Source organism: Hyperoodon ampullatus (genome assembly GCF_949752795.1).
Source record: "Hyperoodon ampullatus genome assembly, chromosome: 18".
Lineage (NCBI taxonomy): Eukaryota > Metazoa > Chordata > Mammalia > Artiodactyla > Ziphiidae > Hyperoodon > Hyperoodon ampullatus.
This window is the reverse complement of record NC_136931.1, coordinates 2,158,606-2,182,755: the sequence shown is the minus strand read 5'-3', so window position 1 is coordinate 2,182,755 and position 24,150 is coordinate 2,158,606. Positions and strand designations below refer to the sequence as shown.

General features: G+C 50.8%; 1 protein-coding gene across 1 annotated transcript in view; it reads right to left on the bottom strand.

Moving 5' to 3' along the window:
• Nucleotides 1–702: 702 nt before the first annotated feature.
• The window catches only part of KLHDC4 (kelch domain containing 4), a gene marked incomplete at its 5' end in the record, with an annotated part of 58,025 nt that continues 34,577 nt past the window's right edge, over nucleotides 703–24,150 (bottom strand). Inside the window, 7 exons of the mRNA XM_079723317.1 lie at nucleotides 703–1,256; nucleotides 1,646–1,780; nucleotides 2,415–2,820; nucleotides 3,316–3,524; nucleotides 5,871–5,946; nucleotides 9,558–9,717; nucleotides 20,625–20,717. Coding sequence (XP_079579443.1) covers nucleotides 1,198–1,256; nucleotides 1,646–1,780; nucleotides 2,415–2,820; nucleotides 3,316–3,524; nucleotides 5,871–5,946; nucleotides 9,558–9,717; nucleotides 20,625–20,717 — 1,138 coding nt within the window. The 3' untranslated portion in view covers nucleotides 703–1,197. The remainder of the gene's footprint in view (nucleotides 1,257–1,645; nucleotides 1,781–2,414; nucleotides 2,821–3,315; nucleotides 3,525–5,870; nucleotides 5,947–9,557; nucleotides 9,718–20,624; nucleotides 20,718–24,150) is intronic.

The following is a 24,150-nucleotide window of genomic DNA, read 5'->3' as shown; positions in this document are numbered from 1 at the left end:
CGTGGGCTCTGCCAGGCCCCGTACCAGAGGGAGGCTCTGGTGGGCAGAGGCGAGGAGAGAGCTTCCTATTTCTGATCCGCGTGCAGTCAAGTGGGAGAAGTCCGACGAGTGAGGTCACGCGGCCAGAGGTGTGGGGGCCGAGCACGGCGAGAAAGTAAGTGCGGCTTGGGGGCCAGGGGCTGCTTCCAGGCAAGTCGGCCTCAACCTTCCACTGAAGCCCTCCCGGGCCCGGGCCCGCTCTGCTGGGGGGGGTGCGCCCACGCTCCACTTTTAACTTCCGAGTAATGAGCGGGATGACCTGTTCAAGGTAATGATGGGTTGTTCGGCCTGTCACTGAAAACTAAGAATCCTGCCTTCTCGTTATTGATGATATTTTAGATGAAGATGAATTCCCCTGGTGTGAATTCAAAGCCCAAGCTGTGCCCCAATTACATAAATGAAGAGCGGCCTCCTGCCATTAACCCTGGAGCAGGCACCAGTGAGCGCGCCCACGCACCGCAGACCCAGACGTGCCCGGCACGGGACGGCGAGGCCGCGTGGGGACAGTGGGGCCCGCCCTCCGGCTTCCTGTCCTCTTCTGTTGCTGTGCGAGTGACGACCTTGAGCCCGAAGGGGACAGGGCAGAGCACAGCTCCACCACGTCCTCCCCGAAGGTGGGAGCGGCCAGAGGAGCTGGGCACACAGCACTCCAGGAGACCCCAGGCAAAGCCACACGGCAGAGCGGCGCTTTATTCTCCAGAGAACCAAGAAAACGCGTACAGGAGGCGGTGGGCGGCTACCGATAACTTTAAACTGAACGCCGGCTGACCGTGCAGGCGGGCACGCCCCGTCTCCTGGTGTTGCAGGGGGACCCGCAAAGCCCGCAGCGCTCCGCTGCACGATCACGGTGACGCCCGCCGCGGAGGCGGCTCCTCCTTGCCCTCAGCTCGGCCCCGACCCAGCCAGAGGCCCCGCCAGAACCACCGGGGCCCGGAGGCTGCACAGAAGACCACCTTCGCGGCAGCAGCCCCCTGCGCCAAGTCCAGTTTATTTTAAACCGCACGCAGCGCGGGGGGCAGGGAACCCCACCCCCTCAGTCTAAGCTCTGGCTGGTGTGCGGCTCAGGCCGAGTCATCAGAGAAAGCCGCGGCCATGGCCCGGGTGGCTCTCAGCACTGTCCTCTCCGGGGCCCGGTGTCGTCCACGCCAGCTTCGCCCACTACTGCTCGGTCCTGGGCAGGGAGACTGCGAACGGCTCACCGGGCACGGCGCGTTGCCCTTTCGTGGGGAAGCAGGGGAATAAGAAAGAAACGCGTTCAGTCGGGGAAGGAGGCCTGAGTCCTGACGGAGCGAACGTGCTGTGAGCACCCGGATTACACGGAGGACGTCACGAGGACGTTACGACCCTGCTTAAACAGCGAGTGCTCAAACGTACTCGACACAATTAGAAAAAGCACTTCAGCTGGCCTGAGGAGCGCACCTACACAGCAAAGTCCAGTTTGAACAGAAACTTGGTAAAATTTTACATTCCCTCATCACGGATAAAAATAAGGGCTCCAGCAGAGAAGTGACCTGAGCTGTGAGCCCTGCGGAGGCGGGGCCCGGCCCCGAGGCTGCTCCTCCTCAGCACCGGCTGTGGCCGCGCGCAGCCCCCCTGGCACACTCACCCCTGGCCTCCTCGTCACTGTCCTCGTCCTCCTCGCTGCTGTCCTCGTCTTCCTCACCCTCCCCACCGCCCTCGGCGCCCTTGACCTCATCGCTGTCCTCCTCCGAGTCCGTCTCCTCCAGCCACTCCTGAGATTCTTTAAGCAAAAGCGAAAACCACAGAGTGTCAACACGGCCAGGGCACCGGGGAAACTGCAGGCGAGCCGCGGCCGCCCCCGGGAGCCCACCTTCTGCCTGGACATGCAGATGTGAGTGTGGGGGCCCCGCCCCCAGCACGTCTGGAGCTCACGGCAAACATCACATCCCCACATGCCGAGGCAGAGTGAGAAGCTGCGCTCCAAGACAGCAGTCGTCTCGCACAGCCGCTCAGGGCCTCTGCCCAGACGTGTGGATTTTAAGGGATTTCAGCCTCAGACCCAAGGACTGAGCAGTGACCGAGTCCAGCGCAGCCTGTGGTGCAACACGGCAGCGGAGACGGGTGGGCCGCCAGTTTGCTCCCGGGCACACAAGCGCACCGCGGGGAAAACACGTGTCCTGTCTGCTTTGCCGGGGCAGGTCCGAGGCTCACGAGTGGTGTCGGGGTGATCCTGCTCCCTCCCCGGGCCCCCTGCAGGGACGGCCGTGCACAGACATGCCCCTGGCAACAGGGCCCTCCCCACTGCACTGAGGGCACGGGGGCGGGAGGGGGCAGAGACGTGCAGCACTCTGCGGGCACAGGGCGGACAAGTTGGGGGGCTCCCGAGGCAACCCTAGAGGTGCTACCCCCCTCACCTGGATCCATCTCCACCAAGACCGTCCACTCCTCCATCTTGTGAAGGTCGAGGCAGTACAAGTCGCTGAGGGTGACCTGGCGGTCGCCAGCCTCAAACATGCCCCCGTAGAGGTAGAGGCGCCCGTGCTTCACGGCCAGCATAGCGTTGGAGCGGGGGCTGGGCTCCACCGCAGGGACCTCCGCCTCGCTGGGGCCATCTTCGCTGTCGTCGGACTCGGGCTGTCCCGCCGGGCCCTGGGCAGCGAGCCCCTGCTTGATGGTGACCACGGTCCCATCCTCTGCCACCAGCTCTCTGACCACCTGCAGGGGCTCCTGGGCCCCGGGCCCCTTCACTCCCTGCTTGCTGGCACCCCCGGGCGCCCCTTTGTTGCCCCGCCTGCGCTTCCTCTTCTCCACCTTGGGCCCCTGTTGATAGAGAACAAGGCAGCGCGATCCAGGAAGGGGGGCCGCGAGCACCCGACAGCCAGAGGACCCCCCCACCAAGGGAGCACACCACCCCTGCCTGGTGTGACCTCTCAGGGGAACGGGCGGCAGACACCAGACCTCACACGCTGCCTGACTCCCCTCAGAGGTGCCAAGGCACTTCAACCGGAGCCAGCCTTTGCCACATTGTGGACCACCCGCCCTCCTTTGGCCATAGGGCCCTGCTTCTGAGGCCCCTGACCTGATGAAGCCCCCAGAGATGTCAGTCCCGGGAGAGCAGCCACTGTGCCGCGTCTCTCAGGCTGGTGCCAGCAGCAGGGGCAGAGGCGACCCGGTCCCTGCTTATGGTGACAGTAAAGATGGCGGCAGCTCCATAGAGCCTCACAGACAGAGGGAGCGGGGAGGCCCTGGGCATCACTAACGGAGGTGACGGCCGGGCAGGCCCTGCGCCGGCTGCAGGTCTGGGGCCCAGGCTACCTTCAGCTGCCCCGCGAGCCAGCGGTTCCTGACGGGGTCGTAGAAGTGCAGGTCACTGAGGAAGTGGCCCTCCAGGCTCTCCTCCTCCTCGTCGTCACACACACCCCCAAACAGCAGCGTCTGATGGTTCGGGGCCACAGCCACCGAGAAGCCGGACCTTGGGGTGGGCTTGGCTCCGGAAGGGTTGACCCGAGTCCAGGCCCATCTGCCTGAGAACGAGAGGAAATGGGGACGGGGGGCCCTCAGAATGCCATGGCCGTCGTTCTGCACCTGCGGGTCTGGCACACCCTGGAGGCCATGCCTCCTCCTCAAGTCTGCACTGAGGTAGGGAACCTGTCCACACACCCTCCCAACACTTGCCCAGGGGCACCGTGCAGCTGTGATGTGAAGGCAGGGTGAGGGAGAGGCGGGCGCATCAGCTCCGGGGGATCCCGTACACTGTGCCCTCGGGCGGGGCCCTCCGACCGCAGACACCCTCAGAACCTCCCGTGGGCCACGCACTGTGGTCCTTCCCTCTGGGCGGGTGCCGTGTTTATGCAGCAACCCTCAAGATGTGGCCTGGCACAAAACATGTGGGAGTCTTCCCAACATGTCCAGAAAAAGGAACTGGGATGTTTTTTCTTTAATGAACATTTAAAAAAAGATAGAAGCAGCCAACAGCAAGACTTCCCTGGAGGCGCAGCCCTAGCGGCATGCGTTAGTGGGCCACAAGGTCACTCACAACAACCAGCATCTTGATCTTTAAATAAGAGAAGAGAATAAGCATCAGTGTGCCCTGCACGTAGTTGGGGGAGGTGGCTTTCCCGGCTGTGCCGGATGCGTCTCAGGACACACCATGTACTTTATTTACACTGGGGGCCAAGGGCCTGACGGCCAGACGCGGGGGCTGAGTACAAGGGCTGGGGTCCCACTGCCTAGAACACAGTCCACTTTCAAGTTCAAGTGCGCTGACATGTAAAAGGGGCTCTAAACCTTGGCTCCCACGTCCCTATCAGTCACCGCAATTCGGCGTGGCTGGGACCTGAGAAACGCCTTGTACGTGACGTTTCTGCAGCCTCTGCTTGAAGAACGTCACAGAGGGAAAGAGGAAACGTTCCTGCCCAGCAGGCCTCTCGTCTTACGGAGACGGGTCTCACAGGGGACAAGGGGCAGCCAGGACCAGACGGGCCCCATCCGCTCAGGCCCCTCTCCCATCACGTGCACCATGCAAACTAACCACCTCTCGACTTCTGAGCTTTAAAAATGAGTGCTAGGGCTTCCCTGGTGGCACAGTGGTTGGGAGTCCGCCTGCCGATGCAGGGGACGTGGGTTCGTGCCCCGGTCCGGGAGGATCCCACGTGCCGCGGAGCGGCTGGGCCCGTGAGCCGTGGCCGCTGGGCCTGCGCGTCCGGAGCCTGTGCTCTGCGGTGGAGGAGGCCACAGCGGTGAGAGGCCCGCGTACCGCAAAAAAAAAAAAAAAAAAAAAAATGAGTGCTGGGGGGCTTCCCTGGTGGCGCAGTGGTTGAGAGTCCGCCTGCCGACGCAGGGGACACGGGTTCGTGCCCCGGTCCAGGAGGATCCCACATGCCGCGGAGCGGCTGGGCCCGTGAGCCATGGCCGCTGAGCCTGCGCGTCCGGAGCCTGTGCTCCGCAACGGGAGAGGCCACGGCAATGAGAGGCCCGCGTACCACAAAAAAAAAAAAAAAAAAAAAAAAAAATGAGTGCTGGGAAGCCACCTTGGTGTCCGTCAACAGAGGAATGGATATAGAAGATGTGGGGGGTGTGTGTGTGTGTGTGGAATGGAATATCAATGGAATATCATATCAATATCAATGGAATATCACTCAGCCATGAAAAAGAATGAAACAATGCCATTTGCAGCAACATGGAGGGACCTAGAGATAATCATACTAAGTGAAGTCAGATAGAAAGACAAATACCATATGAGATCACTTCTATGTGGAATCTAAAAAGATGATGCAAATGAACTTATTCACAAGAGAAATAGACTCACAGACAAAGAAAACAAACTTATGCTTACCAGAGGGGAAAAGCAGGGAGGGATAAATTAGGAGTATGGGATTAACAGGTACACACTACTATATATAAAATAATTAACAAAGACCTTCTCTATAGTACAGGGAACTCTACTCAATGTTTTATAAAAACCTATAAGGGAAAAGAATCTGAAAAACAACATATACACGTATGTACGACTGAATCATTTTGCTGTACACCTAAAACTAACACAACATTGTACATTAACTATACTTCAAATAAAAAAAAAAAAAAAAACAGCGGGCATTTCAACCCCACAGATGCATTCCAAAAGTCTCCGTCCTAACATTGAGCAAGAACAAATGAGAGATGACACAGATGCCGTGGCCCCGCCCCCAAGAAGGGAGCTGTGGATGGACTGACATCACCTGTGTTTCTAACTCAGTGCGCCCTCAACGCCTCAGAGGGGACACGGGGGCTGCTCATGGAGTGCCCCACCAGCCCCATGACCCTCTGCCCGCTTTCCACAGCGACACACAGACCACCCACGTGGTCTGTCACCTGCACGGCGCGTGTACCTTCTCTTCCCTCCTCAGCCTTCAGCAGGAACATGTCGGAGTGCTGGGTACCTCTGTCCACATCTTTCCTGACTCTCTGCAAAAGGAAAAGGGAACCGTGACAAATGCCACATGCTGTGCCAAGCCACGCAAGGGCCCCCAAGCTCGTGGTCCCATTTTCCATGGAGGTGACTCGCTAGCCTTCAGACCAGCCTCAAAATCTGAAACACAACAGGTTCCATCCAGACCGCATCTGAACAGACAGAATAAATGACCACAGGCTGGGGACACCCCAGAGCTCTCCTCTCAGAGCTTCCTGTGGCTCCGAGCCGAGCCCTGCTCTAGATGGGCAGGGTCACCGCAGGGACCCTCCTATCATTACACAGCCACCCTCCATCTCCATCCAGCCCCTGTGCCCTCAATTCCCACAGCCTTCCCAATAATGGGATTCAAGCTTCGGTGCGAGGATGAAACGAACGCTCTGTGCAGAAGCCAGCACAGCCATTTAAAGAGCGCTCCTGAGCTGCAGACAGCACAGCCCACTTCCACTCCGGTCTGCTGCTTCAAACCAGGCTTACGACCCTGGGTGGACCACACACTTCACTCTCCCGAGCAGCACCCCAGTCCTCACGTGGCACCTTCTACCTCAGTGCAGAAGGGTCTAGAGAGCGACCTGGAAAAACAGCTCTCCTCAGGGGCATGATCTCAGCAATTTTAACATCTTCGTCTTTGTCCTTCAAATTCCCTATTTTTAATTAACTTGTAACTTCAGCATAGTTTTACATTTACAGAAAGATGGAGACGGTGGTACCGCGAGTTCCCATGTACGCGGCAGCCTGTTTCCCCTCGTTGCTAACATCTGACATTAGTGTGGTGCATCTGCCACAAGTAATGAACCAATACTGACAAATGACTATTAACTGAAGCCCCCAGTTTATTCACATTTCCTTATTTTCCCTAACGTCCTTTTCCTGTCCCAGGACCACGTTACATGGAGTCATCATGAGTCCTTAGGCCTCTTGAGCCGTGAGCGTTGCTCAGACTTACCTTGTTTCTGGTGACACTGAGGAGGGCCGGTCAGGTGTTTTGTAGGGTCCCCTCTACCGGGACTCATCTGACCCTGTTCTCACAATTGGACAGGGCTGTGGGTTTTGGGTGGTGGATCCCAGAGGTCAAGTGTCCTTCCCATCACATCCTATCAAGGGTGCATGCTGTCACCAAGACCCAGCCCTGCCGACGTGGACCTTGCTCAACTGCCTGAGGTGTGTTTCTCAGGTTTCTCACGTGCGCTTCCTTGGGCTCTGGCGCTACAAGCAGCTCCGGGAGCACCTTGCCCACTTCTTGCCCCGATTCCAGAATCGGCTACTTCCCCAAGAAGCCCTGGTTACTTCGTGGAGGTGGTCCTAGAATCCAAGATCTGGGCACAAGGTACCCTGACTGCTGCCGGGTGGTGGTGTTTTGTTCCGTCAGCCGACAGAGCCAGGGGATACATGTGCGTAATTCATTTTGTTTTGTTTAACTAACGAGTATGTGCTGTGTTTACTGTAAGGGGGGAAAACCTATTCTCCTTTTGGAAAACAAACAATCCAATTGTCCGTGGCCCGGACCTGTGACCTGACCGTCCTAGAACCAAGGAGGGTCAACGTGAGTCACGCGTGGGAAGCAGCCGTCTCTAGGAAAGGAGAGCTAGGCGCACGCCTCTTCTGTTCTCCTCCGGAAACAGGTGCACACGTCAAGTGATGCAATCTCTGCACATCACGGACAGTTACTGAGACTGCATATTCCTCTTTTCCAGCAGGCTAGCAGGGGAACTGGCTGCCACTCCCATGCCCATGCTTCCAAGCCAAAAGCCCAGCACTCGCAGGAACTAAATCCACATGAGGGGTTTCCCTGGTGGTGCAGTGGTTAAGAATTGGCCTGCCAATGCAGGGGACATGGGTTTGAGCCCTGGTCTGGGAAAATCCCACATGCCACGGAGCAACTTAAGTGCATGTGACACAACTACTGAGCCTGAGCTCCAGAGCCCACGTGCCACAACTACTGAAGCCCGTGTGCCTAGAGCCCGCACTCCACAAGAGAAGCCACCGCAATGAGAAGCCCACACACCACAACGAAGAGTAGCCCCTGCTCGCCGCAACTAGAGAAAGCCCGCGCACAGCAACGAAGACCCGACACACCCAAATATAAGTAAATAAAATAAATAAATTTAAAAAAATAAAAATAAATCCACACGAGGCCTTGCCCGCTGGCGGCACACTGCAGGAATTCAGTGCCGCCTGCTTGTGTTACAAACCTGATCACAGCCGGGCTCCAGCCCTTCCCTCTCAGCCCCTCACCCTCCCGCACCTGCTGGCACCCACGGCACTGCTCTGCCAACAGCAACCATCCTTCCTTAGAACCAACGAGCTGAGGGGAACTTTCATGCTGTCACATTTAAACACCACCCCCGCCGAGGCCTGTACACCAGAGCCCTCCCTGAGAACGCCGCTCCGCCCGCCCAGGGCCACGGCTTCCACACAGTGGCCGGCGTGGCAGAGCCCGGGGCTGGGGAAGCAAGGAGGCTGCAGCCGCGGGCTCCCCCGAAGCAGGGAACGCCCGCTCCACCTCCCCTGCCTGACAGGGGTGATGAGAGGCTCGTGTGCCAGTCCCTCACCCAGTGGCCTGCGCCGTCCTTCCAGTAACGCGCATCACACTGGCCAGACACTCACTCTCCTCACTGGACTAGAGGACACAGAATGGGCGTGAAGCTCTGGAGCTGTCCAACCTCCCCCAGGGCGTGCGAGGCTCTGAACGGGGTCTCAGCTCCTCCGCAAGGGGGAGTGGACGCTAACACCGCGGAGCGGTGACCTGGGCGTGCACCTGACAGAGCATTCCTTCCGCCGCTCGCACATTTCTGTCTCATACAGTATTAACGGAACCCAAAGACACCTGAGAGAGACGTGTACCAAGGGTCACAACACTACGCCGCGCCTGCGGAGGGCGTTCCAACCCAGAAGAACCCCAGTATCACACCCACGTCTTTATCACCTACTCTGGTAAATCCCCCGTGAGTGCAAACAGAACAGCTTCTCACTGCCATCAAATGCTGAAGGCCTGGCGTGAGTGGCCCCTGAATCAAAGGGACTCGGATCATCCCCCAGCTGTCCATGTGGCTGCAGAAAAGCAGCATTTGGGAATCAGACGCTGCTTTGATTAAAGTGGCATCAGCTTAACAAGGGCTTGCTGTTCATCATCCGGTTTTGCTCCGAGGAGCATCTGCTGTGATAAAGCATCAGTTCTGGGCACTGTGCACAGCTGCTGGAGACAGCCGCCTGTCTCGCAGGGCCCTCCCAACTGTCACGCGTCTAACCACGCCCCAGGCAGGTCACAACCACAAATCCCAAGTCAGTTTTCCTTTCCAGAACAAGGGCTGGCCGCTGGCTGAGTGGGGGTGTGGCAGGGTGGAAGGCGGTGGCCGGGGCACCTCCCTGCCACAGCCAGCATTTACGCTGCATGGTTCGGGGGTGTGTGGATGAGAACGCAGCGTGACTGTAAAGAAGCTCAGTATGTTCACACAGGAGCAGATCAACACCACCTCTGTCCAGTTCTCATTCAACAGAAAGGACTGTTCCTATTAATCTAATGAACTATTATTTGAAGTTTTCATCGCTGGCGAAACTGAAAAGGCAGCAGACAGAAGTCACTCTGCATCCCACACGCGCGTCTTACCTGTTTCGAGTAGCCCCCGTAGATGACGATGCCGCCCTGGGCAGTGACGGTCATCTGGCAGCCTGACCTGGGTGTGGGCCCAGTCCCGGATGGGGACAGCCTGCTCCACGTGAAAGCGTCCAGGTTGAAGGCATACAGGTCATTGTAATAGATGTAATCTCTGTTATAATATAGGAACAAAAACAAAAAGGCGGTGACATGAAAAAGTGAACTTGATTTAAAATAAAGGTACATTTGCTACCATATGTACTAAGTTATTGGTTTAATTAAAGTTTAAATTCATAAGAAAGGACAGCAAGCACATGTGGGTTTGCATTTGAAGCTAGAAATAACGCTGGCCCAGAGAAGCACTGTAACATGCCTGGATCCGAAAGTCTTTTCATTCTGAAAGTTATGTGATACATCCTTACACAGTTCAATCACAGTCTTGCAAACAATTACATTAGTTTTCTATATGTGTAACTTTAAGCGGGACAGTGAACTAGGTACCAATACCCTGCATACTCAGAAGGGAGATATTACAGCTTGGCAAGGGCTGTGGAGACCCCGGGCTGGGCAGAGATGGGGCAAAGCATTCCTGAAACTGAGAGAGGAGAACTCCTGGAGCCCACAAGCCCGAGCAAAAGCCAAGAGGACATGGCTGAGGCATTCCAAGAGGCACAGTGGCCTTGCCCTGCTCAATGCTCCTGGGACTTCAGTGGCAAAGGACTCAAAACAGAGATGGGGCCTTGAGGAGGGAGCACGTGTGTGAGGAAAGCAGCGGTTCTGCCAGAGACACAGAGGCAACCGTGTGTCCTGACGGGAATTTCACAGGTGGCCACAGGCAAAGCCAAGGGGCCTTGGGTCAGAATTACACGGAAGAATGAGAGATGCTCCCCAGCTACTGCACACGGAGAGCTGGACCCGATGTTCGCAGGAAGAAAGCCTGGATGCATGGAAGGAGCGAGCAGCCCCACCAGTCAGACATGACTCCTGACTCTCCGGCTGCACTCAGATCACCCAAGTCTGGCGCCCTGCAGCCAGCGTGCAGGTCACTGTGCTCCCCCGGAATGCTGTCCAAAGCAGGGCACTGGGAACAGGACGAGCCACGTGGACTCTCCACCAAACACGTCCTTCCGTGGGAGGAGGGCTTTTAGTAGATGAGCTGAGGAACCAGGAGCACAGTTTTTAAAAGACTTCACCACATTCCACAGTTTTCTCAGCTTTCACGTTGTAAATTTCCAGGAAAAGAAATACTCTGTTCTGCACCCTAGGGTAAATAACAACTGTCATTGGGTTTTAAAGGTCAAACTGTACTTGGTTTAATATGGATGGTGACCAAACAGATAGTTGTTTGAGGAACTTCAACTTTGCTATATGTTTGAAATACTTCATAAAAAATAATTTTAAACAAAGTAACAGATAATAGCTTTGAAAAACGTTCTGAATTTGAAATGGTTCCAAGTTACAACCACTGTAAAACTTGACTCATTTTGTAACCGTGAGTTTCAGGAGAAGGGCCTGTGTAGACCCCACTCACTGTCCCGCACACAACAGGGGCTGAATTAACACACTGACATCTCATGAACCCCCCTGTCTGCAATGGCAAACAATTATTTGCTTTGTAAAGGGTTTTAAATGTAAACAAAAATCCTTTAAATATGAATTTTAAAAAACAGAGCAGGCTCTCTTCTCCAAAATGGCAAGAAACCAAACACCTGCAGGTCAGGAAATGGACCATGGGTAGGAGATGGACCAGGACAGGGCAGGGAGCCGGGGTGGAGGCAGGAGACGGACCAGGGGTAGGAGATTAACCAGGACAGAAAACCAGGGTGTAGGCAAGAGACAAACCAGGAGCAGGAGACGTTACCAGGGGCAGCAGACGGACCAGGACAGGGAGCCGGGGGGTGCAGCACGACAGAGTATGGGAGTAACTGAACATCCGCAATCTTTGGTCGAGGACAAGTTCTACTACTTAACAGTTATCTTGGTTTCCTCATCTTTAACTTGAGATAATAACCTACCCTCCCAATAGCTTGGTTTTTAAGTGAATTCTGTAAAAACCACTTGGTGAACTTTGTGACGAGACATGAAATTTAAGCACTATTATACCCAGATTATGCCTTTAAGAATACACAATCATTCCTTGTTTTATTTAAATTCGACTTTAAAAATCTCCTCCCAAAGCACTTAATAATTATACCCTGGGAGACCTTCAAGATGGTGGAAGAGTAAGATGTGGAGATCAGCTTCCTCCCCACAGATACATCTACATGTGGAACAACTCCTACAGAACACCTACTGAACGCTGGCAGGAGACCTCAGAGCCCCCAAAAGGCAAGAAACTCCCCACGTACCTGGGTAGGGCAAAAGAAACAAGAAAAAACAGAGACAAAAGGATAGGGACAGGACCTGCACCAGTGGGAGGGAGCCGTGAAGGAGGAAAGGTTTCCACACACTAGAAGCCCCTTCGCGGGCGGAGATGGGGGATGGCAGGGGGGAGCTTCAGAGCCACGGAGGAGAGCGCAGCAACAGGGGTGCGGAGGGCAAAGCGGAGAGATGCCCGCACAGAGGATCGGGGGTGACCAGCACTCACCAGCCCGAGAGGCTTGTCTGCTCACCCGCCGGGGTGGGCGGGGGCTGGGAGCTGAGGCTCCGGCTTCGGAGGTCGGATCGCAGGAAGAGGACTGGGGTTGGCAGCGTGAACACAGCCTGAAGGGGCTAGTGCGCCACAGCTAGCCGGGACGGAGTCTGGGGAAAAGTTTGGAACTGCCTAGGAGGCAAGAGACAATTGTTTCGGGGTGAGTGAGGAGAGGGGGTTCAGAGCACCGCCTAAACGAGCTCCAGAGATGGGCGCGAGCCATAGCTATCAGCGCGGACCCCAGAGACGGGCGTGGGACGCTGGGGCTGCTGCTGCAGCCACCAAGAAGCCTGTGTGCGAGCACAGGTCACTCTCCACACCTCCCCTCCCGGGAGCCTGTGCAGCCCGCCACTGCCAGGGTCCCGGGATCCAGAGACAACTTCCCCGGGAGAACGCACAGCACGCCTCAGGCTGGTGCAACGTCACGCCAGCCTCTGCCGCCGCAGGCTCGCCCCGCCTCCGTGCCCCTCCCTCCCCCGCGGCCTGAGGGAGCCAGAGCCCCCGAATCAGCGGCTCCTTTAACCCCGTCCTGTCTGAGCGAAGAATAAACGCCTTCTGGCGACCTACACGCAGAGGCGGGGCCCAATCCAAAGCTGAGCCCCGGGAGCTGTGAGAACAAAGAAGAGAAAGGGGAATCTCTCCCAGCAGCCTCAGAAGCAGCGGATTAAATCTCCAGAGTCAACTTGATGTACCTGAATCTGTGGAATACCTGAATAGACAACGAATCATCCCAAAATTGAGGCGGTGCACTTTGAGGGCAACGATATTTGTATTTTTTTCCTTTTTCGCTTTTTGTGGGTGTGTATGTGTATGCTTGTGTGTGTGATTTTCTCTGTATAGCTTTGCTTTGATCATTTATCCTAGGGTTTTGTCTGTCAGGGTTTTTTTTTTGGTTTGTTTAGTATAGATTTTAGCGCTTGTTATCAGTGGTGGATTTGTTTTTTGGTTTGGTTGCTGTCTTCTTTCTTTTTTTAATTACTTTTTAATTTTTTTTTTTTTTTTTTTTTTTTTTTGTGGTACGCGGGCCTCTCACTGTTGTGGCCTCTCCCGTTGCGGAGCACAGGCTCCGGATGCGCAGGCTCAGCAGCCATGGCTCACGGGCCCAGCCGCTCCGCGGCATATGGGATCCTCCCAGACCGGGGCACGAACCCGTATCCCCTGCATCGGCAGGCGGACTCTCAACCACTGCGCCACCAGGGAGGCCCCTACTTTTTAATTTTTAATAATTATTTTTTATTTCAATAACTTTATTTTATTTATTTTTCTTTCTTTCCTTCTTTTTTTCCCCCTTTTATTCTAAGCCATGTGGATGACAGGGTCTTGGTGCTCCGGCTGGGTGTCAGGCCTGTGCCTCTGAGGTGGGGGAGCGGAGTTCAGGACACTGGTCCACCAGAGACCTCCCAGCTCCACGTAATATCAAACGGAGAAACTCTCCCAGAGATCTCCATCTCAACGCTAAGACCCAGCTTCACTCAACCAGCAAACTACAGTGTGGCACACCCTATGCCAAACAACTAGCAAGACAGGAACACAACCCCACACATTAGCAGAGAGGCTGCCTAAAATCATAAGGTCACAGACACCCCAGAACACACAACCAGACGCAGACCTGCCCGAGAGAAAGACAAGGTCCAGCCTCATCCACCAGAACACAGGCACCAGTCCCCTCCACCAGGAAGCCTATACAACCCACTGAACCAACCTTAGCCACTGGGGACAGACACCAAAAACAACAGGAACTACAAACCTGCAGCCTGAGAAAAAGAGACCCCAAACACAGTAAGTTAAGCAAAATGAGAAGACAGAAAAACACACAGCAGATGAAGGAGCAAGGCAAACACCCACCAGACCTAACAAATGAAGAGGAAATAGGCAGTCTACCTGAAAAAGAATTCATAATAATGATAGTAAAGATGATCCAAAATCTTGGAAATGGAACGGAGAAACTACAAGAAACGTGTAACAAGGACCTAGAAGAACTAAACAGCAAATAAAAACTGATGAACAACACAATAAATGAAATTAAAAATTCTCTAGAAGGGATCAATAGCAGAATAACTGAGGCAGAAGAACAGATAAGTAAACTGGAAGATAAAATAGTGCAAATAACGACTGCAGAGCAGAATAAAGAAAAAAGAATGAAAAGAATTGAGGACAGGGCTTCCCTGGTGGCAAAGTGGTTAAGAATCTGCCTGCCAGTGCAGGAGACACGGGTTCAAGCCCTGGTCTGGGAAGATCCCACATGCCGCAGAGCAAATAAGTCCGTGGGCCACAACTTCTGAGCCTGCGCTCTAGAGCCCCCGAGCCACAACTACTGAGCCTGTGTACCACAACTGCTGAAGGCTGTGCACCTAGAGCCCATGCTCCCAACAAGAGAAGCCACCACAATGAGAAGCCTGCACACTGCAACAAAGAGTAGCCCCTGCTTGCAGCAACTAGAGAAAGCCCACGCACAGCAACGAAGACCCAACACAGCCAAAAATAAAAATAAATAAAATAAATTTATTTAAAAAAAATAATAATTGAGGACAGTCTCAGAGACCTCTGGGACAACATTAAACGCACCAACGCACCAACATTCAAATAACCCCACCAACATTAGGGGTCCCAGAAGAAGAGGAGAAAAAGAAAGGGACTGAGAAAATATTTGAAGAGATTACAGTTGAAAACTTCTCTAGTATGGGAAAGGAAATAGTTAATCAAGTCCAGGAAGCACAGAGAGTCCCATACAGGATAAATCCAAGGAGAAAAACACCAAGACACATATTAATCAAACTATCAAAAATTAAATACAAAGAAAAAATATTAAAAGCAGCAAGGGAAAAACAACAAATAACATACGAGGGAATCCCCATAAGGTTAATAGCTGATCTTTCAGCAGAAACTCTATAAGCCAGAAGAGAATGGCAGGACATGTTTAAAGTGATGAAAGGGAAAAACCTACAACCAAGATTACTCTACCCAGCAAGGATCTTACTCAGATTTGACAGAGAAATTAAAATGTTTACAGACAAGCAAAAGCTAAGAGAATTCAGCACCACCAAACCAGCTTTACAACAAATGCTACTCTAGGCAGGAAACACAAGAGAAGGAAAAGACCTACGATAACAAACCCAAAACAACTAAGAAAATGGTAATAGGAACATACATATCAATAATTACCTTAAATGTAAATGCATTAAATGCTCCAACCAAAAGACACAGATTGGCTGAATGGATACAAAAACAAGACCCATATATATGCTGTCTACAAGAAACCCACTTCAGACCCAGGGACATATACAGACTGAAAGTGAGGGGATGGAAAAAGATATTCCATGCAAATGGAAATCAAAAGAAAGCTGGAATAGCAATTCTCATATCAGCCAAAAAAGACTTTAAAATAAAGTCTATTTAATTTTAGATGCTACATAATGATCAAGGGATCAATCCAAGAAGAAGATATAACAACTGTAAACATTTATGCACCCAACATAGGAGCACTTCAGTACATAAGGCAAATGCTAACAGCCATAAAAGGGGAAATCGACAGTAACACAATCACAGTAGGGGACTCTAACAACCCACTTTCACCAATAGACAGATCATCCAAAATGAGAATAAATAAGGAAACACAAGCTTTAAATGATACATTAAACAAGACTGACTTAATTGATATTTATAGGATATTCCATCCAAAAACAACAGAATACACATTTTTCTCAAGTGCTCATGGAACATTCTCCAGGATAGATCATATCCTGGGTCACAAATCAAGCCTTGATAAATTTAAGAAAACTGAAATCGTATCAAGTATCTTTTCTGACGACAACACTATGAGCACTATGAGACTAGATATCAATTACAGGAAAAAATTTGTAAAAAATACAAACACATGGAGGCTAAACAATACACTACTTAATAACCAAGAGATCACTGAGGAAATCAAAAAATACCTAGAAACAAATGACAATGAAAACACGACGACCCAAAACCTATGGAATGCAGCAAAAGCAGTTCTAAGAGGGAAGTTTATAGCAATACAATCCTACCTTAAGAAACAAGAAACATCTCAAATAAACAACCTAAGCTTACACCTAAAGCAATTAGAGAAAGAAGAACAAAGAAACCCCAAAGTTAGCAGAAGGAAAGAAATCATAAAGATCAGATCAGAAATAAATGAAAAAGAAATGAAGGAAACAACAGCAAAGATCAATAAAATTAAAAGCTGGTTCTTTGAGAAGATAAACAAAATTGATAAACCATTAGCCAGACTCATCAAGAAAAAAAGGGAGAAGACTCAAATCAATAGAATTAGAAATGAAAAAGGAGAAGTTACAACTGACACTGCAGAAATACAAAAGATCATGAGAGATTACTACAAGCAACTCTACGCCAATAAAACGGACAACCTGGAAGAAATGGACAAATTCTTAGAAATGCACAACCTTCTGAGACTGAACCAGGAAGAAACTGAAAATACGAACAGTCCAATCACAAGCACTGAAATTGAAACTGTGATTTAAAATCTTCCAACAAACAAAAGCCCAGGATCAGATGGATTCACAGGTGAATTATATCAAACATTTAGAGAAGAGCTAACACCTATCCTTCTCAAACTCTTCCAAAATATAGCAGAGGGAGGAACACTCCAAACTCATTCTATGAGGCCACCATCACCTTGATACCAAAACCAGACAAGGATGTCACAAAGAAAGAAAACTACAGGCCAATATCACTGATGAACATAGATGCAAAAATCCTCAACAAAATACTAGCAAACAGAAACCAACAGCACATTAAAAGGATCATACACCATGATCAAGTGGGGTTTATCCCAGGAATGCAAGGATTCTTCAATATTCGCAAATCAATCAATGTGATACACCATAGTAACAAACTGAAGGATAAAAACCATATGATCATCTCAATAGATGCAGAAAAAGCTTTTGACAAAATTCAACACCCATTTATGATAAAAACCCTCCAAAAAGTAGGCACAGAGGGAACTTATCTCAACATAATAAAGGCCATATATGACAAACCCACAGCCAACATTGTTCTCAATGGTGAAAAACTGAAACCATTTCCACTAAGATCAGGAACAAGACAAGGTTGCCCACTCTCACCACTATTATTCAATATTGTTTTGGAAGTTTTAGCCACAGCAATCAGAGAAGAAAAAGAAACGAAAGGAATCCAAATCAGAAAAGAAGAAGTAAAGCTGTCACTGTTTGCAGATGACATGATACTATACATGGAGAACCCTAAAGACTCTACCAGAAAACTAGTAGAGCTAATCAATGAATTTGGTAAAGTAGCAGGATACAAAATGAATGCACAGAAATCTCTTGCATTCCTATACACTAATTTTGAAAAATCTGAAAGAGAAATTAAGGAAACACTCCCATTTACCACTGCAACAAAGAGAATAAAATACCTAGGAATAAATGTACCTAAGGAGACTAAAGACCCATATGCAGAAAACTATAAGACACTGATGAAAGAAATTAAAGATGACACAAACAGATGGAGAGATATACCGTGTTCTTGGACTGGAAGAATCAACATTGTGAAAATGACTATACTACCTAAAACAATCTACAGATTCAGTGCAATCCCTACCAAACTACCACTAGCATTTTTCACAGAACTAGAACAAAAAATGTCACAATTTGTATGGAAACACAAAAGACCCCGAATATCCAAGCAATCTTGAGAAAGAAAAATGCACCTGGAGGAACCAGGCTCTCTGACTCCAGACTATACTACAAAGCTACAGTAATCAAGACAGTCCGGTACTGGCACAAAAACAGAAATATACATCAACAGAACAGGATAGAAAGCCCAGAGATCACCCCACACACATATGGTCACCTTATTTTTGATAAAGGAGGCAAGAATATACAATGGAGAAAAGACAGTCTTTAAGTGGTCCTGGGAAAACTGGACAGCTACATGTAAAAGAATGAAATTAGAACACTCCCTAATAACATACACAAAAATAAACTCAAAATGGATTAAAGACCTAAATGTAAGGCCAGACACTATCAAACTCTTAGAGGAAAACATAGGCAGAACACTCTGTGACATAAATCACAGCAAGATCCTTTCTGACCCACCTCCTAGAGAAATGGAAATAAAGACAAAAATAAACACATGGTACATAATGAAACTTAAAAGCTTTTGCACAGCAAAGGAAACCATAAACAGGACGAAAGGACAACCCTCAGAATGGGAGAAAATATTTGCAAATGAAGCAACTGACAAAGGATTAATCTTCAAAATTTACAAGCAGCTCATGCAGCTCAATATCAAAAAAAAAACCCCAATCTAAAAATGGGCAGAAGACCTAAACAGACATTTCTCCAAAGAAGATATACAGATTGCCAACAAACAAATGAAAGGATGCTCAACATCATTAATCATTAGAGAAATGCAAATCAAAACTACAAATGAGGTATCACCTCACACCAGTCAGAATGGCCATCGTCAAAAAATCTACAAACCATAAATGCTGGAGAGGGTGTGGAGAAGAGGGAACCCTCTTGCACTGTTGGTGGGAATGTAAATTGATACAGCCACTATGGAGAACAGTATGGAGGTTCCTTAAGAAACTAAAAAGAGAATTACCATATGACCCAGCAATCCCAGTACTGGGCATATACCCTGAGAAAACCATAATTCAAAAAGAGACATGTACCACAATGTTCACTGCAGCACTATTTATAATCACCAGGACATGGAAGCAACCTAAGTGTCCACCAACAGATGAATGGATAAAGAAGATGTGGCACATATATACAATGGAATATTACTCAGCCATAATAATAAATGAAATTGAGTTATCTGTAGTGAGGTGGATGGACCTAGAGTCTGTCATACAGAGTGAAGTAAGTCAGAAAGAGAAAAACAAATACTGTATGCTAACACATATATATCGAACCTAAGGGAAAAAAAAGTTATGAAGAACCTAGGGGCAGGAGAGGAATAAAGATGCAGACGTAGAGAATGGACTTGAGGATGCGGGGAGGGGGAAGGGTAAGCTGGGACGAAGTGAGAGAGTGGCATGGACTTATATACACTACCAAATGTAAAATAGATAACTAGTGGGAAGCAGTCGCATAGCACAGGGACATCAGCTCGGTGCTTTGTGACCACCTAGAGGGGTGGGATAGGGAGGGTGGGAGGGAGGGAGACGCAAGAGGGAAGAGATATGGGAACATATGTATATGTATAACTGATTCACTTTGTTATACAGCAGAAACTAACACACCATTGTAAAGCAATTAAACTCCAATAAAGATGTTAAAAAATAAAAAAGAATTAAAAGAAACAAGAATTATATCCCCTTTTCTCAACTAATGAAAATATTTTTTGTTCGTGAAAAAAACCTGAAACCTTAACTGAGCCATATCGACACCAGGATGCCTCAGCTCGGGTAGGAAACAGTGAACACAGCAACACTCACTCCCATTAACGTACCGAGCGCCACTCTCTCCACATATATGTGCAAGGACTTATTTTCACGAGCCAGTGAGTATCATAAAAAATGTGTGCCAATGGAGTCACACTGAAAGAAGTGTGCGTGCTGCCACCACCACCAGTTGACGAGCACGTTAGTGTTTAAAGGAGTAGGGGACAGAGGAGCATGTGAGACGAGGCACCAGCGAGAAAGCCGTCCACCCACCGTGTCGGACACGGCCCGAGGTCAGAGGAAAAGCACCATGGGCGTGGCCTGCACCAGGCGTCAGAGCAGTCTGGATGTCTTACCCAGAACCTGAGCGTTTTACGACAGTGGAAGGAACTAACCTGTTCACCAAGTGTCTTCTTTTTCTGGACTGAACTAATAAGGACATTCAAGAAAGTATCAGTATAGATGATGGGCTTAAAACCCCTGGAGAACATGCCACCAGGCTGGGCACATAAGCACTGTGGCGACACAACCAGGCACAGGAGACCTGGATGTCCCCTCAGGGCCCTCTGCAGGATGCCGGCTGCCGCATGCTCCCCAACGGGCAGATTTTAAAGTTATTTTAGCCTCGTGGTTCTCAAAGTGGGGTTCCCTGGCCAGCAGGATCAGCATCACTTGGAGCCTGAAGAAATGCAGATTCTCAGCCCGATCCCAGGCCAATGGAGTCACAAATCAGAGTCTGAACAAGCCTTTCAGAGGATTCTCAACAGGCTGAAGTTTGAGAGCCCATGTTAGATAGGATTGGCCACATTACTTGCAGGCCTTGGTGCAAAATAAAACTGTGGGAACCTCTGTTCAGTAATTATGAAGAATCCCGTGACAGTGACAACAGAGCATTAAACCAAGCTCAGGGCCCTCCTCTGCAGCTGCCCAAGCCGCTGGCCCTGGTTTTAAGGGATGGGCAACATTTTCCACGTGTATTCAGAATGGTTCTTCACATAAGGAGCCCACTCCTCACTGCTGCAGGAAACATGATCCTCCTATTTGTACTGACCTTGTACTCTCATGGAAGCCACCAAAAAGGATTAACTGTCTCTTCCAGGCCACCATCCGATGTCCACTCCGTCCTGAAGGACCTCCTGGTGATCTAAAATTGAACAAAAAAAAAGAGGAGCTTGGCAGATGGCGGAAGAGTAGGAGGTGGAGCTCACCTCCTCCCACAAACACACCAGAATCCATCTACACGTGGAACGGCTCGCACGGAACATCTACGGAATGCTGGCAGAAGACCTCAGGCTTCCGAGAGCACAAGAAAACCTCCACGTAACTGGGTAGAACAAAAGGAAAAAGAAAAAAAAAGTGAAAGGAGTTGGGACGGGACCTACACCCCAGAGAGGGAGCTGTGAAGGAGGAAAGGTTCCTGCACCCTGGGAAGTCCACTCATCGTCAGGGAGATCATCCTGGACAGACGGGGAGCTTTGAAGCCTCCGAGGAGAGCGTAACAGCCAGTTTGCGGAAGGCAACACGGAGAGTGCCCTGCACAGACAGTCGGTACAGCTGCCCTGAAGTCCCCAACCTGAGACACTCATCCACAGGTGCAGGGGGCAGCTGGGTGCTGAAGCTTGGGCTTCGGAGGTCAGACCCAGGGAGAGGACCAGGGCTGGCACACAGAGTCAGCCTGAAGAGGCTGGACTGTGGCAGCTGAGGGTGTGCTCGGAAGAAGCCTGGGCCTGTCAGAGAGGCAAGGCGCCACTGTTGGGGGGCACGTAAGGAGAGGCGCAGGACCACCCACCGTAAGAGCTTCCTTCCTCGTGCACGTGCTCTCAGTCAACAGGACACCACCTGCACGAGCTCTGGGCTGGGCGTGAGCCACCACCACCATCACGGGCTCTAGAGGCGGGCATGGGCCATCGCCACTGCTAAGACACACACAAGCAGACCCGAAGCACTGCCCCCCGCTGTCCCCGGAGTGCACGGGCCGCCACCACGAAGCCCACGAGCAGGTCCCAAGCGCTGCCCCTGCTGTCCCAGGAGTGCACGGGCTGCCACTGCCACCACAAGACCCATGAAGAGGTGCCAAGTGCTGCCTGCACTGTCTCAGGAGGGCATGGGCCACCACCACCAAGAGACCCACCAGCAGGCGCCAATCACTGTCTCTGCCCTCTTGGGAGCATGCGGGCCACCACCGCCACTACGAGAACTGGGAGCAGGGGTCCATCACTGCCCCCGCTGTCCAAAAGGCTCAGGGGCCGCTGCCACTGCGGTGAGACCAACAAGCGGGTGCTGATCGCTGCCCCCGCCATACCAGGAGCGCGCACAGGCCACCGCACCTGTACACCCCATGTCAAGGGGATAATGTCCAGCATACACTGAGGAAAGAGGCGGCAAAGCATCCAGACTACAAGCAGCCCCTCAATGCCAGACAAGGTGGCGGACTAGGGGATCGAGCTCACCTCCTCTCAAGAAAACACCAAAATCACAACTAACTGCTAAACAACTCTCAACAAAAAAGACTGGAGGGCTTCCCTGGTGGTGCAGTGGTTAAGAATCTGCCTGCCAATGCAGGGGACATGGGTCCGGGCCCTGGTCCAGGAAGATCCCACATGCCACGGAGCAACTAAGCCTGTGCACCACAACCACTGAGCCTGTGTTCTAGAGCCCGCAAGCCACAACTACTGCGCCCACGTGCCACAACTACTGAAGCCCATGAGCCACGACTACTAAAGCCCATGAGCCACAACTACTGAAGCCCGCACGCCTAGAGCCCATGTTCCGCTACAAGAGAAGCCACCACAATGACAAGCCCGTGCACTGTGAAGAAGAGTAGCCCCCACTCACCACAACTGGAGAAAGCCTGCGCGCAGCAGCAAAGACCCAACTCAGCCATAAGTAAACAAACAAACAAATTTTTTTTAAAAAGACCGGAACCTACGAAAAAAGATATTTTACACCCAAAGACAAAGAAGAAGCCACAACAAGATGGTAGGAGGGGCACTTTCACAATATAATCAAATTCCATACCCGCCAGGTGGGTGACCAACAAACTGGAAAATAATTATATGGCAGAGGTCCTCCCACGGGAGTTAGAATTCTGAGCCCGTCAGGCTCCCCAGCCTGAGGGTCTGGCCTCAGGAGGAAGAGCCCCCAGAGCTCTTGGCTTTCAAGGCCAGCAGGGCCTGAGTGCAGGAGCTCCACAGGACTGGGGGAAACAAGAGACTCCACTCCTGGAGGGCACACACAAGATTTCGTGTGCAATGGGACCCAGCACAAAGCAGTGACTCCACAGGAGCCTGGGATAGACCTACCTGCGGGTCTTGGAGGGTCTCCTGGGGAGGCAGGGATCAGCTGTGGCTCACAGTGGGGGCAAGGACACTGGTGGCAGAGGCCCCAGGGAATATGATCAACGTGAGCTCTCCTGGAGGTCACCATTTTGGCACCAAGACCTGGACCCACCCAACAACCAGCAAGCTCTAGTGCTGGGATGCCTCAGGCCAAACAACCAGCAGGGGAAACAATGCCCCACCCATCAGCAGACAGGCTGCCTAAAGTTGTACTGAGCTCACAGTCACCTCTAAGCACACCCCCTGACATGGGCCTGTCCACCTGAGGGACAAGACCCAGCTCCACCCACCAGTGGGCTCGCTCCAGTCCCTCCCACCAGGAAGCCTGCACAAGCCCAGGACCAACCTCACCTACCAAGGGCAGACACCAAAAACAAGAGGAACTATAATCCTGCAGCCTGCAGAAAGGAGACCACAAACACAGAAAGTCAGACAAAATGAGATGACAAAGAAATATGTGCCAGATGAAGGAACAAGATAAAAACCCAGAACAACTAAGTGAAGTGGAGACAGGCAACCTATCTGAAAAAGAATTCAAAGTAATTATAGTAAAGATGACCCAAGATCTCAGAAAAAGAATGGAAGCACAGACCAAGAAGATACAAGAAATGTTTAATAAAGAGCTAGAAGATTTAAAGAACAAACAGATGAACAACACAATAACTGAAATGAAAAATACATTGAAAAGAATCAACAGCAGAATAAATGAGGCAGAAGAATGAATAAATGAGCTGGACAACAGAGTGGTGGAAATTACTGCCACAGACCAGAATAAAGAAAAAAGAATGAAAAGAAATGAGGACACCCTCAGAGACCTTTGGGACAACATGAAACACATCAATATTCACAATATAGGACTCCTAGAAGAAGAGAGAGAGAAAGGGCCCGAGAAAATAGTTGAAGAGATTATAGCTGAAAACTTCCCTAACATGGGAAAGGAAATACTCACTCCATTCCAGTAAGTGCAGAGAGTCCCATACAGGATAAACCCAAAGAGGAACACGCCAAGACACATATTAATGAAACTGACAAAAATTAAAGACAAAAAGAAAATAATAAAAGCAACAAGGGAAAAGCAACAAGTATCATACAAGGGAATCCCCATAAGGTTTCTTCAGCAGAAACTCTGCAGGCCAGAAGTGAGTGGCATGATACACTTAAAGTAATGAAAGGGAAAAAGCTACAACCAAGAATACTCTACCCAGCAAGGCTCTCGTTCAGATTCGAAAGAGAAATTGG